This window comes from Juglans regia, chromosome 2 (assembly GCF_001411555.2).
Source record: "Juglans regia cultivar Chandler chromosome 2, Walnut 2.0, whole genome shotgun sequence".
Lineage (NCBI taxonomy): Eukaryota > Viridiplantae > Streptophyta > Magnoliopsida > Fagales > Juglandaceae > Juglans > Juglans regia.
The window spans coordinates 17,435,741-17,459,641 of record NC_049902.1 but is presented as its reverse complement, the minus strand read 5'-3'; the positions used below and the strand labels follow the sequence as shown (position 1 = coordinate 17,459,641).

Here is a 23,901-nt window from a genome sequence, read left to right as displayed (position 1 = left end):
TTATGTATGAAAGCATAGTTATTTCTAAGAATGTTTATGCATGAAAGTATGGCTTATTTCTTAAACTATTATGCATGAAAGCATTGTCAAGAATTAGCAAAAATCTTTATGTATGCATGTTTCAAAAGAAAAGAATAGATGCCTAGTATGTTCACTGCATAGTCTACTACTTACTGAGTATTCGACCCACTTTTATTGTAAGAGCAGGTTTGGGGCACAAGACAAAACACAAAATTCTCATATCATCATTACACCTTTTTCAAATCTCCATACAAAATATAATAAACAATTCAACTTTTTCAAATCTCAATACACCTTTTTCAAATTCCAAAACAATAATAATATTAAAACATAATATTTTAAACTTCAAAACAAAACACAAAATTCTCATCTCACGCCCAAACCTGCCCTAAATGTTTTAAACGTCCAGGAATTGATGAAAAGGCTGGGGAGCAAGGCATTACTACAAAAGGAGAGGCAGAAGCTTAGGATCTTCCCTAACTAAAACATTTATGTTTATGGATGATGGGTTATGTTTTTATGAACGTATGGACTCTAAGAGTCTTTTATGGTAAATGTTCGAATAGAATGTCTATCAGGTGTTCCTTTTATGAAATGAAAAATTTAGAGTACATGTGTGTCATGTCCATGCCAATCACATGTTATTATAAAAAAAAAATGAAAGAAAGAAAAGAAAAGTAAAGGACAGTTATGTAAGTCGCGATTCCGCCCTTCCTGGGACAGGATTGTGACATCTTTGCCCGTGTCTGACAACCTCACCAGCCGGTGGTCTTCAACTTGCACCCTTCCTATTGGTCCTTACCACTCCCAGGGCCTTAACGATTTTGTTAAATGGAGTAGGTGTTCTTCAAATTCTCCTTTAGCATAGCAGAGCTCTTTGGGTAGCCATAGGGCTGACCTCGCTCTCTGCCGCTAGGAGTCAAGTTGGCCTTCAACTCGACCTGCCTCCCTAGCCTGTGGGAAGGTAAATGGCCTGGGCAGTTTGAAACTGTACCCGCCTTCCTTCCTTAACATAGATTTGTTTTTCGAGCAGCTGTGGGGCTTATCCCGCTCTCCTTCACGAGGAGTTAAGTCGGTCTTGGACTCTACCTACCTCCTCAACCTGCAGGGAGGTAAATAGCCTGGGCAGTTTGAAACTATACCTGCCTTCCATCCTTAACTAAGATTTGTTCTCTGGGCAACAAGAATGTTATCATTATTTTGCTTTTGGCCACATAAGTTAATGCGCAAACCTGGCTTCTGCAGTCTGCGCTGTATAGTAATTGTTGTTGACGTCCATGTTGATGTCTTGTGTTGCTGACATCTGTGTTGATGATATCCACACCTTTCACTTCACTATTTAGGCAATCCATGGACTGGGCCCGCTCTCCTTCGGGGAGGGGTCAGAATACCTTATGCCAAACCTCCTCTTTCTCCTCCGGGGAGGTAATTTGGACCACGATGTGGCAGGTCTCTCCTTTGACGCGGTGGAAGTTGGCATAAATATTCGGGCAGCCTCGGGGCTGAGCCCGCTCTCCTTTGTGGGAGGAACAAAACAGCCTTTGGCACATCTCATCCTTTTGTCCCCCGTGGGACGTACACTGTTTGGGCAATCTGTTCGACCTGTTGACACCGTAGGAAAGGGTAAGTTTGGGTCACGCTGGTGCTAATCCCACACTTCATCGTAGCAAGGGCCAGGATAAGTTACTCGGGTAGCCGCAAAGCTGATTCCGCTCTCCATGATGGGAGGGATAAGGCAATCTTTAGGCCTATCTTTCCCTATGATACCTCACAAGGGGGTAAGTCGTTTGGGCAGTCTGTTAGTGAACCCGCTCCTGCCAATTGACGCTTACGAGGAATGTAAGATCTTTTTCCTTTAGACAGTTGAAGACTGACCCACACTCCTCCACAAGAAGGATAAGACAAAATTTAGGCCTGCCTTTCTCTCTATTGGATCGCGGGGAGATAATTCAGATAGAGATGTGGCTTATTCGCTCCTTTTATCGGGATGGGGGTCGGGGTAAGTTATTCGAGCCATTGAGGAGGCTGGTCCCGCTCTCCTAGACAAGGAGGTTGAGCCACCCGCTCACCTATCATCCTTCGTGGGGAGGTAGGTTGTTAAGGCAGTTTATTCTAGACCCATTACTGCTCGTTGACATGAAAGGAAGGGTAAGTTTGATCAGGCTGATGCTGATCTCACACTTTGTCGCAGCAGAGGATAGGGTAATTCATTCGGGGAGCCGTGGGGCTGATCCTGCTTTCTGTTATGGAAGGACAAGGCAACCTTTAGGCCTACCCTTCCTTATGCAATCCTGTAAGGAGGTAAGTCATTCAGGCAGTCTGTTACTAGACCCGCTCCTGCCTGTTGACGCTTGACGCGGAATGTAAGTTTTTGTCTTCAGGTGGCTAAGGACCGACCCACACTTCTCGCAAGAAGGATAAGGCAACGTTTTAGGCCTATCTTTCCCTTTTTTCCTCTCTAGTGGTAAATTGTTGATGGAGTTCCAGTTTAGTGGAGTTGACTTTACTGATGGAGATTGTTGATTTGGTCATAGAGGAGTTCGCTTGACGGGTTATGTTATGTTCCTGAAATGAAATACAAAAACTTCTTTTATTAGGACCCGTAGTAGGTGCACGAAAACATATAAATTTACAACAATGAATCGGCTTAGCAATAATATTTTTGTAGATGCTCGGTATTTCAGGGGTGCAACAACTCATTTTCTTGGGAGTCTCTAAGGCGGCAAGACCCTAGGCGATTTGTGGCTACGACCACATAAGGGCCACCCATCAGGGGCATAGCTTTCCCTCGTCCCAGATTGTTGTTCCTATCTCTTTGAGTACGAGATCTCCGACTTTGAATGTTCTTAGATGCACACGCTTGTTGAAGTATCTCTCAGCCCTTCTTTCGTTGGTCGCAGTTCTTATCTCAGGTTTCAATCGGACTTCTTCGAACAGATCTAGTTGTTCTTCAACCTGCCTATCGTTAGAATCTTGTTCGAAGTGCAGAACCTTGTGGGTGGGGATTCCAATTTCTACTGGCAGCATCGCCACATGGCCGTATGTGAGGGTAAAGGGGTTCTCCCCTGTTGGTGTTTTCACTGTGACTCAGTAGGCCCATAGGATGGCAAGGAGTTCTTCTGCCCGCACCCCCTTTTTGTTGTTGAGCCGCTTATTGAGCATTCCCATTAGCGTTTTGTTGGTCGCCTCAACTTGCATGTTAGACTGGGGGTGTCCCGGAGACGAGTACTGGAACTCGACCCCCAATTCCCATCACCAATTGTAGTAGTGATCGAAATTAAATTGCCTCCCATTATCTGATATGATGGTGCATGGGACGCGAAACCTGCAAACTACCAACCTCCATAGAAACCGTGTGATGTTGCTCGTAGTGATGGTTGTTAAGGTCTTAGCTTTAACCCACTTGGTGAAGTAGTCCATAGCCACTACTACAAACTTGACTTCTCCTTTGCCCAGGGGAACCGGGCCGACCAAGTCAATTCCCCACTAGGCAAAAGGCCAAGGTGACGTGATCTATGTCAATTCCTCCGGCGGGCAATGGAGCATCTTGGCATATTCTTGGCACTTTCGACACTTCCACATGTAGTCCTTGGCATCCCATAGGGCCTGAGGCCAGTAATAGCTTGCTCTCATCACCCTTCCGACCAATGCCTGCCCTCCTGAGTGGATTCCCACAAATCATTTCGTGAATTTCTGCCAACACGTATTCTATTTCTTCCGGGCAGATGCTCCTCAAAAGAGGCACCGAGTGACCCCTCCTATACAAGACTCCCTCAACTAGAGTGTAGCGTGCTACTCTATTTCTGATTATCCTAGCCTACTGTCTATCCTCTGGTACCTCATTGGTTTCCATGTATCTGATTATGTCTTCCGCCCACTCTAGGGCTCCAGACCATATTTCCATTACCTCGATTCCCACAACAGGTGCTTCCACAGTTCGGATCACCGTTTGTTCTGGCAGGGGGGAGTCCTCTTGTTCGGATGCAGCACGCGCCAACTTGTTCACTTTCTGATTTTCTATCCTCGGTACTTGCTGAATCTGGAAGTACTTTAAATGGAGGCGTTTGGCCTCTACTAGTGCTAAATATTTCTTCAATTTTTCACTTTTTACAGCAAACTTTCCTTGCACTTGATTTACCACCACCTAAGAGTCGGCCCATACTTCGATCCCAGTGGTGCCTAAAGACCTGGCCTCCAATAGCCATGAAAATAGCGCTTCATACTCTACCTCGTTATTTTTCATTTTGAACGCCAATTTGATGGTGTAATTGAATTCCTCTCCTTTGGATGTGATGATATGCACTCACATTCCCCCTCCAGCCTGGCAAGATGAGCCGTCAATGAATACTTGCTAGGGCTTTACGGTAGAGGCATCATCTTTCTCTGTTGAGAAACTGGTGAACTCTGCGACAAAATCTACTAGCGCTTGCCCCTTTATGGTGTTCTGTGGTGCATAGTCGATGTCGAACTCACTCAATTCCATAGCCCAATTCAGAAGCCGGCCTGAAGCATCTAGTCGTTGTAGCAACTTTTTTAGAAGGGTTTCCATGAGGACCCGTACTGGGTCAACTTGAAAGTATGAACGCAGCTTGCGTGTAGTTACTACTAGCACGAAGGCCAACTGCTCTATGCGGGGGTACTTGGCCTCAGCCCCCGATATGCCCGGATAGTGTAGTAGACTAGCCTTTGGACCCCCCTCCTCTTCATGTACCAATGCTAAGGAGGTAGCCTGAGGGGAGAACCGCCAAGTACAAGGTCAGTGTTTCCCCACATAGGGGCTAGCTGAGGAGGGGTGGGCTTGTAAGGTACTTCTTAAGGGCTTCAAATTCTTGACCACACTCACCATCCCATGCCTTTGCTTTTTGAAGACTTTGAAGAAATGTAGGCATTTGTCAATGGATCTTGACACGAACCTGTTGAGGGCAGCTAATCGCCCAGCCAGCTTTGTACTTCATATATGTTTCAAGGTGGGGCCATGTTGTGGATGGCCTCCACCTTCTTGGGGTTGGTTCGATTTTGCGTTTGGACACCATGAATCCTAAGAACTTTCCTGATCCGACACCAAAAGCGCAATTGTCCTGGTTCAGCTTTATTTGGTACATTCATAGTATCGCGAAAGCCTCCCATAAGTCATTTAGGTGCTGTTCTAGGGTTCCACTCTTAACAAGCAGGTCATCCACAAAAACCTCCATGTTTCTTCCTATCTGGTCTTTGAACATATGGTTGACCAACCGCTAGTAGGTGGCTCCTGCGTTCATAAGCCTGAAGGGCATCACCGTGTAGCAACACAAGCCTCGATCAGTGATGGTGACTTGCCATAGAGTTGACAATCAGGTCGATGCGGGGGAGCAAGAAGCTGTCTTTCGGGCAGGCTTTGTTGAGGTCAATGAAGTCAATGCACATTCTCCATTTGCCACTTGGCTTCTTTATGAGCACTACATTGGACAACCACTCTTGGTAACGAGCTTCTCGGATGAATCCGCCGCCACTCAATAGCTAGTCCACTTCCTCAGCTATGGCGACGTTCTTTTCTTCACTGACGCTTTGGTGCTTCTGCCTCACCCCTTTGACCTTTGGGTCTACACAAAGGTTGTGATGTATGACCTCGGGCGCTATTCCGGGCATATCTTCGTGGCTCCAGGAAAACTCATCCTGGTGCTCAGTGAGGAGTTGCTTCATGGCGTTTCAAGCTTCGGTCTTCATTTCGCTGTTAATCCTTGCCCAGACTTCTGGTTGATCTGGGTTAAGATGGATGAGCTCCAACGGCTCGATTGGTTTCACTTTTCTGAACTCCTGCTCATCTCGAACTTCGCTTATGCCCTTTGTGTAATCAGGATCTGGCGCAAGGCTCAGGCATCCTTCGTAGGATATGACCTGCTTACGCCGCCATTCATAGGCATCTCCTTATGGACATGTGTATAGCTTTCTTCCATTGTGCCCTTCCTACTTCCAAGAACTTGGTTCTCTTGTTGGTTAACTTCCATGTCATTGGTAATACATGCGAGCTCCCTAGTTGTTTGAAACGGGTTGCCTTAGGCGCGCAAAGTACATGTGAGACCTAAAAAAGATCACACAGACGATGCCACTGTTAGGATCATGTTTCGCACACCTTTGGGTCAGGCTCCGACAACTCAAGTCTTCTAAAATGGGCCTGCAAAAGATGGGAGAGAATGCAACAAGGATAGGGCGGCCTTGGGGCTGGGGAATCTCTGATGCCAAAGTTAGTAAGTATTCTTAGAAGTTTGTAAATAAATGAGAGAGTTTAGAGATCAGAGAGCTTTCTCCTACTTGGAACTTGCTATTTATACCGTGGGTTGGGGTAGGTGTAGATCGTCTTTGTTTCCATGGAGTTTGTGCCTTTTTTGTTGTTTCTGCTGTCAAAATCCTTTAATGTGGCGTGGCTCTACGATGGCACCATAAATATGGCGTGTAGCTCGATAGTGGCACCATTAATGCGGAGTAGTTTCCTGGCTTTGTGTCTATCCCATGTGAGTAGTAGATGGTCCAATATCGATGGGTCAAGGGCCATCCGCATTTCTCGTTGTACTCTGTGTAGCTCTTTGGGTTCTGAACACGGCCGTGGGATGTCATACTAACCTGTCTTATCCATTACTTGACTCCTTTCCCTAGTTGATGCTTTGCCCCCTACGCAGTCCTGGTGGCCCTTGAGTCAAGTATTGGGCCGAGGCCCAGCAGGCTTTGTGAAGTGGGAAAAATCCCCTTCTAGTTACAAAAATCCAACTTCAAACACTCGCTCCAACACTTCGTCCAAATAGAATTTTCTCAACTTTGATCAAACCACATGATTCGAGACATACCATGATAAAAATCACAAACTATCAACATCATATGGTATAAAAATATGTCCTAAAGTATATCCAAGCATTAAACTTAAAATCACATTGCCAAAATTAAACCAAAACATGGATCTATCCAAAAACCTCCTATTTTTTACTTAACCGAATATCCTCATGCATAAAAATCATATCTTTATAAATAAACTCCTAAAAGCTTCAAACCAAAACCCTAACATGTAGACCAAAGGCTTAAGATCATCAAGTAAAAATATCAAAGTCATTGGAGTAAACCACAAAAGATCCAAGCTTTCATAAGACAAAAACTATTTTAGTCCTTCCAGTTTTAACTTTCTAGATCTAATAAAATATTTCATCAAAAGCTTATAGTATGTAACAAATCCTTAACAAAATTCATATAAACATGTTAATAATACTCTAAACAAATTTTGGACCAACATTTGTCCACTAGCTTGGTAAAAAACTATAAAATACAGCATATTATCCAGTTTATCGCCCAAAATGACACGTATATGGTTAAAAGAACTTTTTACCCCAACAACCATGAAATCAAACCAAAAAGGTACCCACAAAAATTAGACTCAAAGAGGAACAACTTTTATGAAGGAATCATTGTGAGAAAATACTTAAAAGGACTTCAAAAACTAAAAGCATGAAGGCTAAGAAAACTGTCCGAGAGAGCTTCTAAGTTTCTCTCTAAGAAATGTGTGGGAAAAGGAATGAAATGATGGGATGGTCTGCATGCCTCTTACACAAACTGAAGGGTGAAGTGAGGGCTTGAGTGATACTTGAGCAACGATGGTTTTGACCAAAACAAGGGTCAAACTACCCATGGTATTGGGCTGCCTTCATTTGCCATTTAGTCAAGTGGTGATGAGGTGGACTTTACTTTCCCATCAAGTACCATTTGAGGGCTTTCTTGGGCAGAGTTTGGTTTGCCATGGATGGGAGGAAACTTCTTCAACAAGCTTTGCTAAGGTGGTTCAAATTCATGGGCCTATTGGGCCTCAATCGAATGGGCCTCATTTGTTTTTGTTTAAAGAGGGTTTGGTTAGGGTTTGAGATGCTATCAAGCCCAAATCTAATTTTTCTTGGCCCAAAAGAATTTCCAAGGTTCAAAGGGTTGAATAATGATGTCATAACATGAATTTGAGGGATTAATAGCATATGAAAGTGATTTAATCAAGTGATTAGACACAATGCTAGAAATCAAATCCATTTAGGGTTTGGAATCAAGTTTGGGGTTTGGAGAAACCGTTTAGAGATTCGGTTTCAACCAAAATTTTAGAGTTTCAATTGTATTCCATGTATTTAGGGTTTCTCTAGGGTTGAAACCCTATTTGGCGGCACAAAATGGTTGGTTGGATGGAATAGTATTTTCCTTTGGTGGCATGATCTCACACCTAGATTTCCTTCACATTTTCATCTCATGGCTCCTCTTGTTGTCAAGTGTCCAATACTATTTACCAAGTGTGACTAAGACCTTTTCAAGTGTCCAAATAAAACTTCTCTAACCTAATTTGGATATTACTCACTATGATTTTGAAAACACTGCACTTTGTACTACTATTGAGGTTACTATTCACTCCTGGAAAACTAAAAATAAACTTTGTACTATAAAATCCTAAATATGCATACTAACCTCATGGTGAAAATCATTGATTAAAATTCAATTCAAAAGTACCTCAAAATATCCAAAATGGGTTTTCGAATGGACGTTTCATCCGAAAATTGAAAATGAGTTTATTGCACCATAAAATCCTACGTAATCATCTGAGCCCAATGGTACAAACCATATTGCATTCTGACACTTCTAACTATCTCAAATAAATAAAATCATAATTTTGGCCTTATAGTGAGTGGTAACACTGACTATGTTGACAGACGAAAACCTATGTGATTGGTTGATTCATGAAAACTTACGGATTTTTCACGAGATTCCTAAAACCTATAGAAATTTCACCATTGAATTTCTAGCGAGCTGTTAACTCTCCTATCTAAGTATACTTGGAGTCAGACGCATGTCAGAAGGACGTATGACAGTTCCATCCTATAAAAAGGGATCTAGACATGGGACTCAATCACACTTTGAGATCTTAAACACATATGATCTTGTGGAGCCAGATTCTTAAGAGGAAACAAGGAAAAATTGGAGTAGTGAAGTAGCGATCCCGATGTTGAGAGGTGGGTTAACTTCTAAGACATCATTGAGGAATGTGGAGTAAATGTTTTATGTAAGAGGCATCTACATATTATGTAACTTTTCCCTTTCTCATCATCAATAAATCTAATTGTTATCACTATGTTTATTCACTATTTTCTAAAACTTTGAATGTGTTTAATGTTTTTGCCAAATCTTATCTTTGTTGGAAAAACTATTATCTCTGTGTGAGAAATCATATCTCTGTATGAGAAACTATTATCTCTATGTAAGAAACTTTTATCTCTGTGTAATAACTAATATCTCTGTGCAAGAAATCATATCTTTGTGTGAGAAATTATTATCTCTGTGTGAGAGATCCTTAACGTGTGTCAATCATCATGGGAAGGGATGGAGAATTCCCCAAACCATTCTTGAGAGACGTTGCCACAAGCTTCACACAAGAAGGATAATTCCCCATGACAATTGGGATGTAGCAGTATTGTGTTGATCTCAACTAGTTGTCAGGATACAAAATGTCCCAGCGTATCACATGTTGGTTTCCTTGAGTTGGTTGGCTGGGTAAACTTTACCCTATGCAATATGTTATCTCTATGTGAGAACATATGTGTGATGACGTTTGTGCCTCTGAAATCAATATGAATTTATGAACTCTATATACTAGAGCATGGGTGATTCATCCCTTTGATAATATTCATGCTTTAAAATACATTGCCTAGAGAGTAGTAACTCCTTGGAGGGTGATTCCTCTCCATGTTTATGTGTGTGTGTGTGTGTGTGTGTGTGTGTGTGTGTGTGTCACAAGAGGTTGATTCATCCCATGTTTATAGATCCATATATCTATGCCAGAGAGGGTGATTCCTCGCCAAGCATACCTATATGTGTCATTACACTATTTACATGACTTGTTCATTGCATCATCAAGAGCATTATCTCTCATTAACAGTTTTGTCATAATTACTCAATCTACCTGTGGTTTCATTCTTGGAGCTATAGACTTTGATGCAGAGTTAGGTCCAAGGGTGACGCTTGAGGAAGAACCCCGCCTAAACCCTAAGAATGGAGGTTGGTCTCTATTGTAGGAGCCATGTTTCATTTTGAGTTGTACATAGTCATTTCAAAGGGGCAACCACTTGTGTTTGATCTGTTATCCATTAGGCAATGAATGAAGTATTTGGGTTGTATGTATTTTCTAAGTTTGCAATTAATGAGAAATAACAGTTATTGTTTCTATGATGTGATTTAGACTTTTAGTACTACAAGGTCTTAGTTTACCGACTAAATCTCTATCTTTTTCGCTACGATTTTACATCAAAACTCGACACGTGTACTTCCATCTAAACGAGACATGCCTAATTCTGACCAAACCTTGGATGTTGACCAATAGGCTAGCACTCTTGGCATCACAGATCCTCACTAGGTCCTTTACCAAGGAACGGGGCACCACAGAGTTAGTGCTCCTGGTAAGACTCTAGAAAGGTCGGTGGTCAAGACCTGTCAAGGTGCATAGATTTAAAAGGGGTACTTGTGGTGTTGCAAGACAGATTTAATTATGTTGAGATTCTTCTAAGTGTTTCTAAATTAGTTGTAGCGAACTCAATTTCTATACTGGATTTGATATGGTCACTTACTCCTGTAGTGGTTTTAGATTTTGAATACGTTATTCAAATGAGTTTCTATTTCGTTACCAAAATTGATGTGTTGATTTTTTTTGTGATATGATTGCTTGTTAAAGAAAGTAGTTCAATATACCTATTCACCCCCTCTTATCATAAGACAAAGACGAAAGTCATGAACTAAGGTAATAGTTCCAATCAATGGAGATTTTAAGGATTTGGAATTTGCAGACCTTCAAAAACTGAGTTATAGTAAGTTTGATGATCTAAGTTCTGCAGACTTACTATGCAAGTTTGATCAAATTGAAAGTTATAAATTTGGAGACTTTAAGAAGCAAATTCTCTCTATGACTTCTAAAGGAGTCAATTTTGTAGATTTCAAAATGATTATTATCGACATGAGGTTCTAGGGTTGATGGAAGTGATATCTTATATTGGATGGTACAGTAAGTAATCAAGCTAAGTTAAGAGTATGGTTGGGTAGATCAGCTAGTATTAGGCTCAACTCCGAATATGATTTGGTGGATTTTAGTGGTGAATAATAAGGAGTTTAGTTACTACTGGAGTAAATGCTAGACGAAGGTGATAAGCATAAAAGTATATGTGGTTAGGTTGAGGATTCTAAGTGCATTTTTGTATTTGGTTAAATAGTATTGGACCTTTCGAGTTCGGCTTTCAACTAGTTGGTATTGTCTTGGATTAAGTTGTTATTGGGAATCCCTCCACCGTAAAGATGTTTGCATAGATATGTATCGACACATGTAGGAGTTAGGGAAGACTAATTTTCTCTCTCTTCAATTAGAGTGTTGCAATCATTGCTACCCTTGGAACTAAAGTTAGGCAACATAGTCGCCTTGACCTAGGAAAGATTTAAGAAACAAATTGGTGACCGGTTCTTTTTAGAATCAGTTTAACAACAAAAGACATAGGAGTTCACATCACAATTTCAACCGAGAATAAAGTTGATTAGTAAAAATGCACGGACCGAGATCATAGAAAACTTACCAATGTTAGCGAGAATGGTGGCTGTGTGGCTTAGCAGACGACGTGGGGCTCCGGGCAACAATTTTGTGAACAAACAGAGAGAAGAGTGTGACTGTGGAAAAAGGAAAGTCAATGGAAGGAGAGAAAGTGAGTGAGTGAATGAGAGAGCATGTGAGACAGAGTAAATGAAAGAGGGAGGAAAATAAGATACGAACATAGAACCATTAGAGACTCAATGGTGTTAGTGGTGCAAAACAAGGTTGGGGGCATCAAAGTGCTTGTGGTGTAGTGGCTTGGCAATGACCATGTGTGTTGGGTGTGGCCGTCGCGATGCGACAGTGCAACAAGGGAGAAACATTTGGGGACGGCAGGACAACAAGACTGAGAGGGAGAGTGAGAGATGTAATTCAATGGATAAGAGACAAATAGATGGAGGGACGAACGATGTGCCACAATAGCTTAGAGCGAGAGAATTCGAGGGATGTGCCACAACTAAACTAGGTGAAGAGAGGGAAAATATAGAAGGGCAAATCTAAGTTAGAGTGTGAGAGGAAGGCTTGCCGGTCTAGCCTCTGAGTTGGATTGCACTAAGAATGGAGGCAAAAAAGCTGGACAGTGTTGGTACAAGAGGAAAAAGAGCAACAAAGAGAGAATTGGTGAGGGAGTGAGGCATAGGGAGGGAGGGAGAGAGCAGTTATGGAGAGCAATTGTTGAGAGATAAGGCACACGGGGAGAGGGAAAATAGGAGAATGTGTGCAACGGGAAGAGGAAAAGGGGAAGGCAAAAATCCTCACATGGATAAATGGTGAGTTTAGCACCTGATTTTCCTTTTTTTTTCTTTTATGCAGGTTGGGCTTAGAGTTTTGAATGACTAGGGCTTGGGCCTAAAACAAAATCTGGGTTATGACAGCACGTGTTCACGGTTCTTTTTACATGAAATTGTGCATTGTATTATCATATATGTTGTCTTTCATTAGCAGTCATGTCACAGCTATTTAACCTATCTATAGTTTCGTTTGTCATAACTGTAGACTTTAATGCAGAGTTAGCTCTAAAAGAGTTACCCGAGGAAGATCGACCAACCGAGCTGAGCAATAAATACGGAGGCATGTCCACGATAATAGTAATTGTATTGTCTCTTCAGAGTTGTATTAATTACTCCTGCAACCAAATTGTGTTTGGTTGCTGTATTTGAATATATGAAATAGACATGCAATTTTGTATTACTATTTTGGGAAATGAAATGACGTATGGATATTTGGTTGTTTTTTGAATGATACAATTTATGGTTTAAACTCTGGTACAACTAGCAGTTATCCTTTACTAGTCCACTGCAGTTTAAATGATCATTCGCTTACACATTCACTTCCTTGTGAACATTGCACACCTAATCTTGATCTGAATCTTGGGTGTTGTCGATCGACTAGTACCTTTGGCACCATGGATCCTCACCAGGACCTTTATCGAGGAAGGGGCCCACAATAGTGTTTGCTTACCTAGCACAGGTTGAAAATTCCTTTATCACCTGGCACTGTGCTGTGTCAGCCAACCTTTCTACAACGTGTTGCTCGCCACTTCCTTGAATGCTGTCGGACAAACCTTCTTTAGCTATCAAGTGCTTAACCTTGTATGCAAGAATTTCTACATAGTGTCACTTGCACTTCCATTTGACTAGATGTACTCTACTTGCCTCGCTGCCTCATCTTCTACCTTGCCTGTGGAAACGGTCTCTTTTTCGTCAACTTTAGCACAGTCCTCACACCAAGCATGCCAATAGCCACAGACTCGAGAATGTTGCAAACATGAAGCCAACTATGTCACTTCATTAATAGCCCTAAACCAAGTATAGTATGAGCCTTTGAAACTGAGTATAGTATGAGCATGAAATTGAGCACACCATACTACCATGTAGGAATAGTAATAGGCAAGGAATAGAGATAACCGAGAGACCCATGGATGAAGCACATCACACTAATGCATAATGACTTAGAAAGTTTACATTATTGCTTATATTATTATAGGTTTCATTGAAAAGTTTGAAGAAATGAAAAGATTAGCTTAAATTGCTTAAGGATGGAGGTAAGTCACTATAATCATGTTCTTCAACACATCGCTTTGTAGTAAATTATGAAAGTCTATTTTGTAAAGTATATATGTATGTAATGCATGATTCTCAAAAGTATATATGTATGTATGAGCACTATCTTTGAGAGCCCCCTCTTCCATGAACCCAATGCATAATGACATAATGTTAGAGTTGCATGACTGTTGTATGATTGAATTCTATGTTGCATGAATGTTTATCAAAAGTAAGGTAAAGGTTCATGTAAAGAAAGCATGAATGCGTGAGGTTAATCACTAGGCACATACAGTGAAGTTGGGGTAAAGGAATATTTTTTAATGCTTTATAGTAATGTTTTATACATGATCACGCATGTTTCCAAAAGAACAATGTTTTTAAACCGAAAAATATGTTTTGGATTATGTTTACTGCATGATGTGATTTTTACTGAGTATTCGACTCATTTTAGTTATTTTTAAATGTTTCCTTACCTAAGGGTGAGGAAAAGTTAGAGGATGATGTGGGAAAGGAGGCTGTTCTAGACGTTGACATTGGCAATGAGGCTTAAGGGTTAGAGAAATCATTTAGATTTTATATTTACTAATAAATGATTTATGCCTCTGTAATGCTTAAGTACACAAGTTAGAAGATTATATTTAATTAAGTCTTATTGAGTAAGAAGTTTGTTTTGAGAAGTTTCTTTAATATAAGTTTTAGGGAAGAATTTATTTATAGGATTTGTCATGTCTGGTGCAAAGAAACAATATTTTAATGTTAGTGATGTCTGATTCCTCTAGCTCAATGTGTCTTAGAAGGGCGGGGTGTCATATAATATATAGCATGAGAAGTTGTAACTGAAGGGTTAAGATCTTTTGACAGAAATTTATTGGGTGTTGCAACTCCAACTGTCAAAATTACCGCACTTGATAACTCACTATGTTTGGTTAGTTAGGTGATTCGAGGTCACCTTAGACTATTCACTACTAATCACTAACTATTCACTATTTTTTATTATTATTCATTATTTTTTTACTGCTATTCACATATCATCTAAGACCAACTGAACATTCAAACATAGGCTTAGTCAAAGACAACTACATGTGAGTCACAACAATTGAGACAGAGTTATTCTATGTGCATTGTGTGGGTCTATGACTAGTTTCTACAAAGCCTGCTGCATTTGGTTGAAAGATTCAGCTAAACTCAATCTAATTGTAGGTTGAGTCTAACATCCAAACACCTAACTCTCAAATTACTAAATTCATCTCAACTCAAAACCTCCTTACACGTGGCACACAACCTTTTTCAACTTAACACATCTTTATACATGGGACCCAAAACCTTTTTTAACTTCCCATAAAAAAGTACTAAACTCATCTTAACATCCAAACACAGTTTAAACTCAGTTTAGTTGGGTCTCATATAACACCCTCAACGACTCAACTTACTACTATTCATAAAGAGCTGAGCTGAACTCAACTCAACATCCAAACGTAACCTAATTAAACTTACTTGCCCATTACTTCCAATTTGATCAAAATTAACTTAACGTAGATGGTTGTCCAAGTAGCATAAAGTGACTATTTTGGATCCTCAAAAAACCAAATGATAAAACTTCATAATTTATGTAGTTTTCAACCTTCATAAGCCATTGATTTCACCAAGTTCGATGCGATAAAAAAGTCCTTAGTGTCGAATTCATGAACTACGAAACAGATATTAACTTTAATAACTTTCTTCATAGATCAAAATCAAGCATGGATTTCTTGGTGAGTTATACTATATACTAAACTCTCATGCTATTTTGGTGGTTCCATCACATTGTGCTAATGTTTCAGCGTTAATAAACCATTAAAACAATTATTTTAAAAAAAATAATTAGTAAGAATTCAAGGATCGAGAGATAATGCCTCACCAATATAATATGATAAGTGTACGATGGGGATATAATATAAGTAAATGGATGGGTAGCAACATTTTATTTTCATCCTAAACCACACAAGTCTCAGCCCCCACCCTCGAAACTGAAATGCTAAAGGGTCGTGCTACAATGTTGCTTGGTATTTACCACTCGGTCGTACTACTTGATGTGGCTAGTTATATATTAAAAAGAAAAAAACATGAAATTGACTTCTTTTTCCTCTGTCACCCTCACATTGCTACAGCACGAGCTGAGATCTCCAACCTCCATTCCAGCACAACCATGGCCATCACTGGCGAGGAGATGCTGATTAGGCATCCCCAACCTCCTCCCGCCACTGACGTCCTAAGTTTTTTTTTATTACCTTTCTTTGCCATTGCATTAGGCTTTTAGCCCCTTGCTGCTACTGTGCGGCATCACCACTCATCTTGGCAAGAAGGTGCCGGTGATGTCATTTATGATAAAATGAAAACAAAATGAAATGCAGTGCATAGAAAATAGAGAAGCATTGTCATTCTGCAGAAAATGTTCTCTGACGTATTTATTCATTTGATGTTCTTGCCTTTATATAGGCAATTAGTTACGTGGCAAGCCAATAGAAAGTTCACAGATAGAAAATGTAAAGGCATGTTACAACTAGAAATATTAACAAACTCTACAGCAGCAGGAATATTCTCTATAATTCTGTTTGTGCTGCCTCCACTGTCATGGAATTTTTTGCTTTATGTTTCTGATGTGATGCATTGTGTAGACATAGATTAATACGCCCCCTTGAGTTCAATGGGGTGTCAACGACATTGGGACTTGTCTTCAAAATAGAGAATCGATCAGCAACCAGTGGCTTAGTAAAGACATCAGCTAGTTGGTCCTTGCTGCTACAAAAACAAACTTGAAGAGTCTTGGCAGCTACCCTGTCACATACGAAATGAAAATCTATATCCATGTGTTTTGTACATGAGTGATAGACAGGATTAGAGATGAGATATGTGGCGCCCAAGTTATCTGAAGATGGGAAATCCAAGTTCTTTTATCAAAATGTGAAGCCATATTATCTCAGCAGTGGTATTGGCTAGAGATTTGTACTCAGCCTCAGTGCTCGATCTTGCCACTGTGCTGCTTGCGTGAACTCCAAGAGAGATAAGCAAAACCCTCCTGTGGATCTTCTGTCATCTGGACAACTAGCCCAGTCGGCATCCGAGTAGGCATGTAAAGTAGAACTAGATTTCTTAGCAAAACAATAGACCATGATTGATGGAGAATTTTAAATATCTCAGAATTCTTTTAACAACAGTCCAATGGGTGATTTTTGGGTCATGCATGAATTGACAAACCTTGTTTACAGATAATGAAATGTTTGGTCTAGTTAGGGATAAGTACTGAAGACTGCCAATAACAACACTCCTAAAAAGTGTAGGGTTCTCAAATGAGGGAGAATCAAACTTAGAGAGTTTACTAGAAGCAAACATGAGTGAGTAAATGGGGTTAGCTGCAGTCATATTGCTTTTCCTAAGGAGGTCAGATATGTATTTTCGTTGGGAAAGCAACATGCCATTGGGTAGGTAGTCTAATTCCAGTCCAAGAAAATATGAGAGTCGACCTAAATCTTTCACTGGAAATGCATGACTAAGGTCAGTGAGAAAGTTGTCAATTGCAGTAGATGCGGGAGATGTAATTACCATGTCATCTACGTACACCAATGTGAAAATGCAGATTTTTGAATTCTTCAAGATGAACAAGGATGGATCCCCTTGAAAAGCAACAAAACCATAACTAAGAAGCCAATTTCTTAATTGTGAGAACCAGGCCCGAGGTGCCTGTTTTAGTCCATAGATGGCCTTGTGTAATTGACACACATAATTTGGATGTTTGGTTCAACAAAACCAGGAGGTTGTTGCATGAAACAGTCTCATTGAGCCTTCCATGAAGGAAGACATTTTGAATATCTATTCGTCTTCAGAGACCAATTTTGAGCAATTGCAAAGGAGAGGACTAACCGAATGATAGTGGGCTTAACAACGGGGCTGAAAGTTTCATTGTAGTCGACTTCAGCTTGTTGGTGGAAACCTTTAGCAACAAGCCAGGCTTTCCTATGTTCAATTGAACCATCCGAGTGAAGTTTGGTGCAGAACACCCACCTGCAACCGAAGAGATTAGAGGCATTTTGAGGGGAGCAAGGGACCTGGTCTAGGTTTGAATTAGGGCATCATACTCACTGTTCATAGCCTCTTTCCACTCATAAAATTTTGAGGCTAGGGTAAATGAGGATGGTTCATCGGGTACGGTTTTGGTTGAAATTAAACATGTTCGAGATGGGTAAGGAGTTTTCCTATCGGTGAGGACATGAGGTCGGGATGATTGAGTCATGGAGTGAGTTATTATAGGTGCCCGTGGAGGAACAAGGCAGGTGTTGGTTTGGTGAGAAAGAGAAGGGGAGGGTTCAATTGCAGGAGAAGATGAGGGAATTATTGGGGAAGAAGATGACAAAGAGGGATTGCGTTGAGAGGGTTGACTTGGGCTTGAGATGTTTAGATGTTGTTTGAACTGGGCTTGAGGAGAGACCGAAGGAAGTCAAACTAGGGTAAAAGGAAGATGGACTAGGTAAAGAATTGGGTGGTGGGCACAAAACAAAAGGGGTTAGGATAGGTAATGAAACAACAGGAGAGTTGGTTTGTGATGATGGAGTGAATTCATGTTTTGAGTGAGGAAATGTGTGTTCATAAAAAAAGACATCTCGTGAGATGTACAGATGCTTTGTTTCGAGATCAAGACATTTATACCTTTTGTGTGATGAGCTGTACCCAAGAAAAATGCATGGAAAGGACCGAAAATTGATTTTGTGACAATTGAATGCTCGTAAATTCGACCAACATAGGCATCCAAAAATTTAAAAAAAAGAATAATCTGAAAATTTTTTATGCACCATGAAATAAGGATATTTATTTTGAAGCGTTGGAATGGGAAGTAAATTTATTAAGTAGCCATTTCAAAGGCATCTTCCCAAATGAGAGAGGAAGTGAGGCATGAGCCAATAAGGTCAGTCCAATTTCTATAATATGACGGTGTTTCCATTCAATGAGTTCATTTTGTTGATGGGTGTGTGGACAAGAGAATCGATGAATTATTCTAAGATTTCTGCAAAGTGTTGTGAGAGGACGAAATTCTCCTCCAACGTCAATTTGAAGAGTTTTGATTTTTGAATTAAAGAAGTGTTCAACAAACTGAATAAATGAAGTAAAAACTTGTAGGACATGGGATTTAAACTTTAAGGGAAATATCCAAGAAAACCTAGTGAAATGATCAACAACAGATGAGTAGTATTTGAATCCATTTCTTGATAAAATAGGAGCTAGGCCCCAAACATCAGCCTAAATTATTTCTAAAGGCCCATTGGTGCTTGTTGAGCTAGAGGAGAAAGGAAATTGTTGTGCCTTAGCAAGGGGACAGTCTGCGCAAGTGAACTGAGCATCATTTGGGAAAAAAGGCAAACAATTGGAACACACTATTCTGGAGACGAGATTGAGAGAGGGATGGATATTCTTTCACCAAGAGCAGCTGATGGAGGAGAAGAGAAAACATGTGGAGGAAATCGATATAGTCCATCACGGAAGGGGTCGCTGATGAGGAGCTTCCAGGTCTTTTGGTCCTTAGCAGAAAAATGATTTGCATGGAATTCAAAGAAATAACTATTGTCAGAACAAAATTGAGATACTGAAACTAAAGTTTTGGTAATGGAAGGTACATGAAGCAAGTTATGAAGGTGAAAGGAGCATGAGTTAGAGAAAAGAGAAGAGTCACCGATGTTTTTGATGGGCAATCCATGTCCATTACCCACTCTAATTTGTTCCTATAGTTTGGATGAGAGATTAAGGTGGGAGAGATCATGGGTTATATGGTTTGTGGCTGCCAAGTCAGGGTACTAAGTTTGATCAATGATGGAGGATGGTGTGGTATAATGAGCTGAGCATGAATGTGGCGGTTCATGGTGTATGCATGGTCGAATCTTTAGTGACATTGAAGAGTTGTGTGTCCTGGTTTTTGGCAAACTTGGTAGGTAGGTCGGTTTGAGGTTGTGGAATAAGAGGGATTTGGAGGATTTGGGTGGGTAGAAAATCTGCCTCTGGTGAAGGGACTTGTTCGTCGTCTAGTATATATGTTCCCCCTATAACTTCCTCTACCACATTGATCACAGAAGGAGTTACCAGTACTCACATTCACAAATGGTGTAAATGAAGTGAGGGAGCTAGTGTTTCATGAGTTATGAGACATTCTGCTTTCATGAATAAGTAGGAGATGATAAAGTTCATGAGAAGTAATTGGATCAGATCTTGTGGTACTGGATGTAACAAAAGACTCATAAGATGGACCAAGACCATTTAGAAGATAAGTTACAAAATCTTTGTCTGAAAGTGGATTACCAGTGGTTGTAAGGGTATCGGCCATCATTCTTACTTTGCTACAAAATTTGGATATGGATTGCTCTCCTCTAGAAAAATTGGTAAATTGAAATTTAACTTGAAACTCTTTTGCTTGGGAGTGTGAGCTGAACATTGATTCAAGAGAAATCCATAATTCTCTCGAGGTTCCAACTAAAATGACATTGCCAACAACTGATTCAATAATTGAAGAAAACAAAATACTAAGTATCATTTGATCTGATTTTTGCCATGAGAGAAAGGCAGGGTTAATTTTTGGTTGAGACACTGAGTCTGTAGGAAGATATTTTTAGGCTATGGATTGTGTGCCATCAATGAGAGAAAATAAATCTTGACCTCTTAGGTAGGCAGAGATTTGAACTTTCCATATCAAGTAATTATCATGAGTTAACTTGATGGAAACAAGGTGAGAGAAGGATGAGGGAATAGATGAGGAAGAAGAGTGCGTATTCGTGGACTGTGTTGTCATGATAGAAGAAGGATCAAGAGACTGCTTGTCAACAACTCTGATACCATGATAAAATGAAAAGAAAATGAAATGCAATGCAGAGAAAATAGAGAAGCATTGTCATTTTGCATAAAATGTTCTCAGACGTATTTTTCATTTGATGTTCATGCCTTTATATAGGCAATCCGTTACATAGCAAACCAATTGAAAATTTACAAATAGAAAATGTAAAGGCATGTTACAGCTGGAAGTATAACAGACTAACAAACTCTGCAACAGCAGGAATTTTCTCTAAAATTTTGTTGTACTACCTCCTCTGTGATGGAATTTTCTGCTTTATGTTTCTATTGTGGTGCGTTGTGTTGACATAGATTAATAATTTCCTACATCCTCTCGTTCTATTGGCCTCTTTTATTATTATTATTATTACATCGCCGCCGTTGTTGGGTTTAACAACCTTTTGCGCCACCACTGTAAGGACACTGGAGAGGAGGTTTTCGGCCTCCTCCTGGCGCCAGACACCAATTGCTTTCTCTCTCTCTCTCTCTCTCTCTCTCTTTCTTTCTTTATTTTTATTTTTTTGTTGAAAACAAAGACATCTGTATGTTTAGGCCATCAGTAGAGGGGCTTCACAACCCACTAGCGATGCTACTCATGCCAAGTTACCTATCCAGCCACTTGACGCCGCCCTCTTCCGACAACACATAGCTGTTGTTACCTCACGATTCTCTCATCCAAACAACAAAACAAAATTAACAGTCTCCTCAACTTTCTCATACCGAAACATATGAGGATTAATTAAATGTAGCAAATCATTCGAGGCCAGGGAGGGAGAGGAGTGGATACGGTTAGGGTTTCTCTTCTCTCCATCCATATTTGTTTTTAATAAGTAGCAATGTGGCATGCCACGTCGATCAGTAATGTTGAGCGGTAATTAGGAAGAGGCAAACCAGCATTTTCCAATGCTAAAAGTGAATATTTTGGAACCCTAAGCTAGATGGGTAAGCAAGCTAGGTTTTTGTACCCACTGCCCACCCCAAGTATATAGCATTTTCCTTTTACGGAACGTGATATGAAGAAATAAGATAGCACTAATAAACAAGATACCTCCAAGAATAAAATGGAGTTATAAAGACATTCCAATTCTTTATCCTTTCCTTTTTCATTCCCTCTTCTTTTCTTTTTCTCCCGTCCTTCAACTCTTCCTTCACCCTCCAATTAAGAATAAATACCGGAGCTCTATGGCTGAGATGCTCTCCACAACCACCACCCCCCCAAATTGTAATCTTGCTTTAGCTATTAACACGTCGAATGGATACTTTTCTCTCCTCATGGTTTTGATGTTCTTCTTCTTTTGTTTTTCAAGAAAAGAAGTTGCTTCTCTAGGTCATTATTCTTGTACTTTACTGCCTACCATTCCTTTCCTTTTTCTAAAGTGGGTGGTGGATCAAAACCAAAAGAGGGTGTCGTCGAGCTCGAATTTTGCCGTTAAAAGTCTTTCCTTCTCTTCCTTCCCATTCAGTCCGTTTCATTTGCCATCTCTTTGCCTTCCCCATTTCCCACCATGGCTTCACCCAAAGCTGCACATGCAGACATATTTTGCTTGAGCAGATAAAATGGGAGGCAAAGAACAACATCAATGGAAGAAACAACGGCGGGCGCCATCCATCTTGTTTGGACAAAGTTCGGGAAAATCTCCATCAACTGAAAGATGTAGTGAAAGATCTCTAGAATAGGCGAGTCTGAAGAAACCACTCGTTGACTCACTCGTGGTTAAAAGCCTCGACACCTGCCCCTGGTGATTCCCCATCATCTGTACAAACGATCCTGATACGAAGCTCCTATCAATCAATTCTTCGTGAAATCACAAGCCAGTTATGAAGACAGATCAAAAACCTTCCGGAGTCGACAGCAGTTCACAAAAGGAGCCCATGGCCTATGAAGACTTCCGTAAACGACTCCACCCACACAATTGTAAAAGCTTTTCCTATAGCTCCTTTTACAAGGAAATTGAGTCGATTTATGGAGCCATGGATGATGACAATAAATTCTTTTTGTCGTGCATCGCTATGCTCTCGGAAAATGAAGTGGTGAAGAGGAGGCTTTTGACAAATTGGTGGGTCGGTGAGGACAAATTGAAAACTTCAAATTCTGAAAAAAAGACACCAGAGGAACTTGTTGATGAAATTCTTGACAGTTTCAGGGCAAAGGGCTTAATCGAGCCTGCAGAAAAGCTGGGAAAAGAGAGAGTTAAAAACTATAGAATGCATCCCCTTGTGCGCTTTGCTGTGAATAGGCTTTCAGAGAGCAAGTTCTTTGCTTTTAATAACAACGGAATTCTGACTGCAAATATCTCGAAGTCAAACAGGGCTTGCATTATTAAGTATCCATACCAAGAACCGGAATATTGGAAGAATACGGAAAAAATCGCTACGGTATTCAATGTTAGTGAGCCTTTTCCAGATCTCAATTTGCAGCAGTTGACAAAGAAGAAAGATTCAATTCTGGGGGGGGAATGGATATCGAAGATTAGAAACGTCAAAGTTCTTTATCTGGGAAGATGGTCGAAATCCCCTGACTATCACATAGAGGTGGAGAGCTTTGAATTATTAAAAGGGTGGAAGAATATGAAAGAGTTAAGGCTACTTAGCCTTCAAGGGATCTCCAATATTAACAAGCTTCCAAGTTCCATTGGCCGGCTCAAAAATTTGATAATCATAGATGTCAAGGAATGTCATAATCTGGAGGCACTTCCAAAGGATGTTTCCTGTCTCAATAACCTCACATACTTGGATGTTTCTAATTGTCATATTCTGGATCGCATGCCCAAGGGGATATCATCTCTTAAAAAACTCCAAGTCTTTAAGGGGTTTGTCATTACTGCTGAACCAAGCAACAATTTAGGTGCCCTTGATGATTTGAAAGAACTGACAGAGCTGAGGAAACTATCTATCATTGCAAACAGTAACCACTTCCCAACGATAATAGACCTGGGTACTCTCCTACAATTTGGAAAGCTTCGAATTCTGGCAATAGCATGGGAGTCAAAGCAAGGCAGTCATGGAACAAAAGGATTGACAAGAACTGGAGAAACCATTCATCCTTCGCTCCTACCTGAAAAGCCTGCGCTCCTACCTGAAAACTTGGAGAAATTGAGTCTTCAGGGTTTCCCTAAGCCAAAGATGCCATCTTGGCTAGTAGAAACTAGTAAATATAAATGCCTAAAGAAACTCTGCATCAGAGGAGGAATGCTCAAAACTCTAGGTAATGAACCCCTACGGTCGGTTCAGACTCTATACTTGAAGTTCTTGAGTGACTTGAAGACAGATTGGAAGGAATTGCAGGAACGGTTTCCGTCCATGGTTCACTTGAAGACAGTGAAGTGCCCTAGGGTCACCTTCTGCCCTTGTGACGAGTATGGGTATTGTTATCTGGTATAA

General features: G+C 40.5%; 1 protein-coding gene across 1 annotated transcript; it reads left to right on the top strand.

The window, feature by feature from the left end:
* Positions 1-22,338: 22,338 nt before the first annotated feature.
* LOC109004983 (disease resistance RPP13-like protein 4) lies at positions 22,339-23,901 on the top strand. Its single transcript, XM_018983722.1, has one exon. The coding sequence runs from the start codon at positions 22,339-22,341 to the stop codon at positions 23,899-23,901; it is 1,563 nt and encodes a 520-aa protein (XP_018839267.1).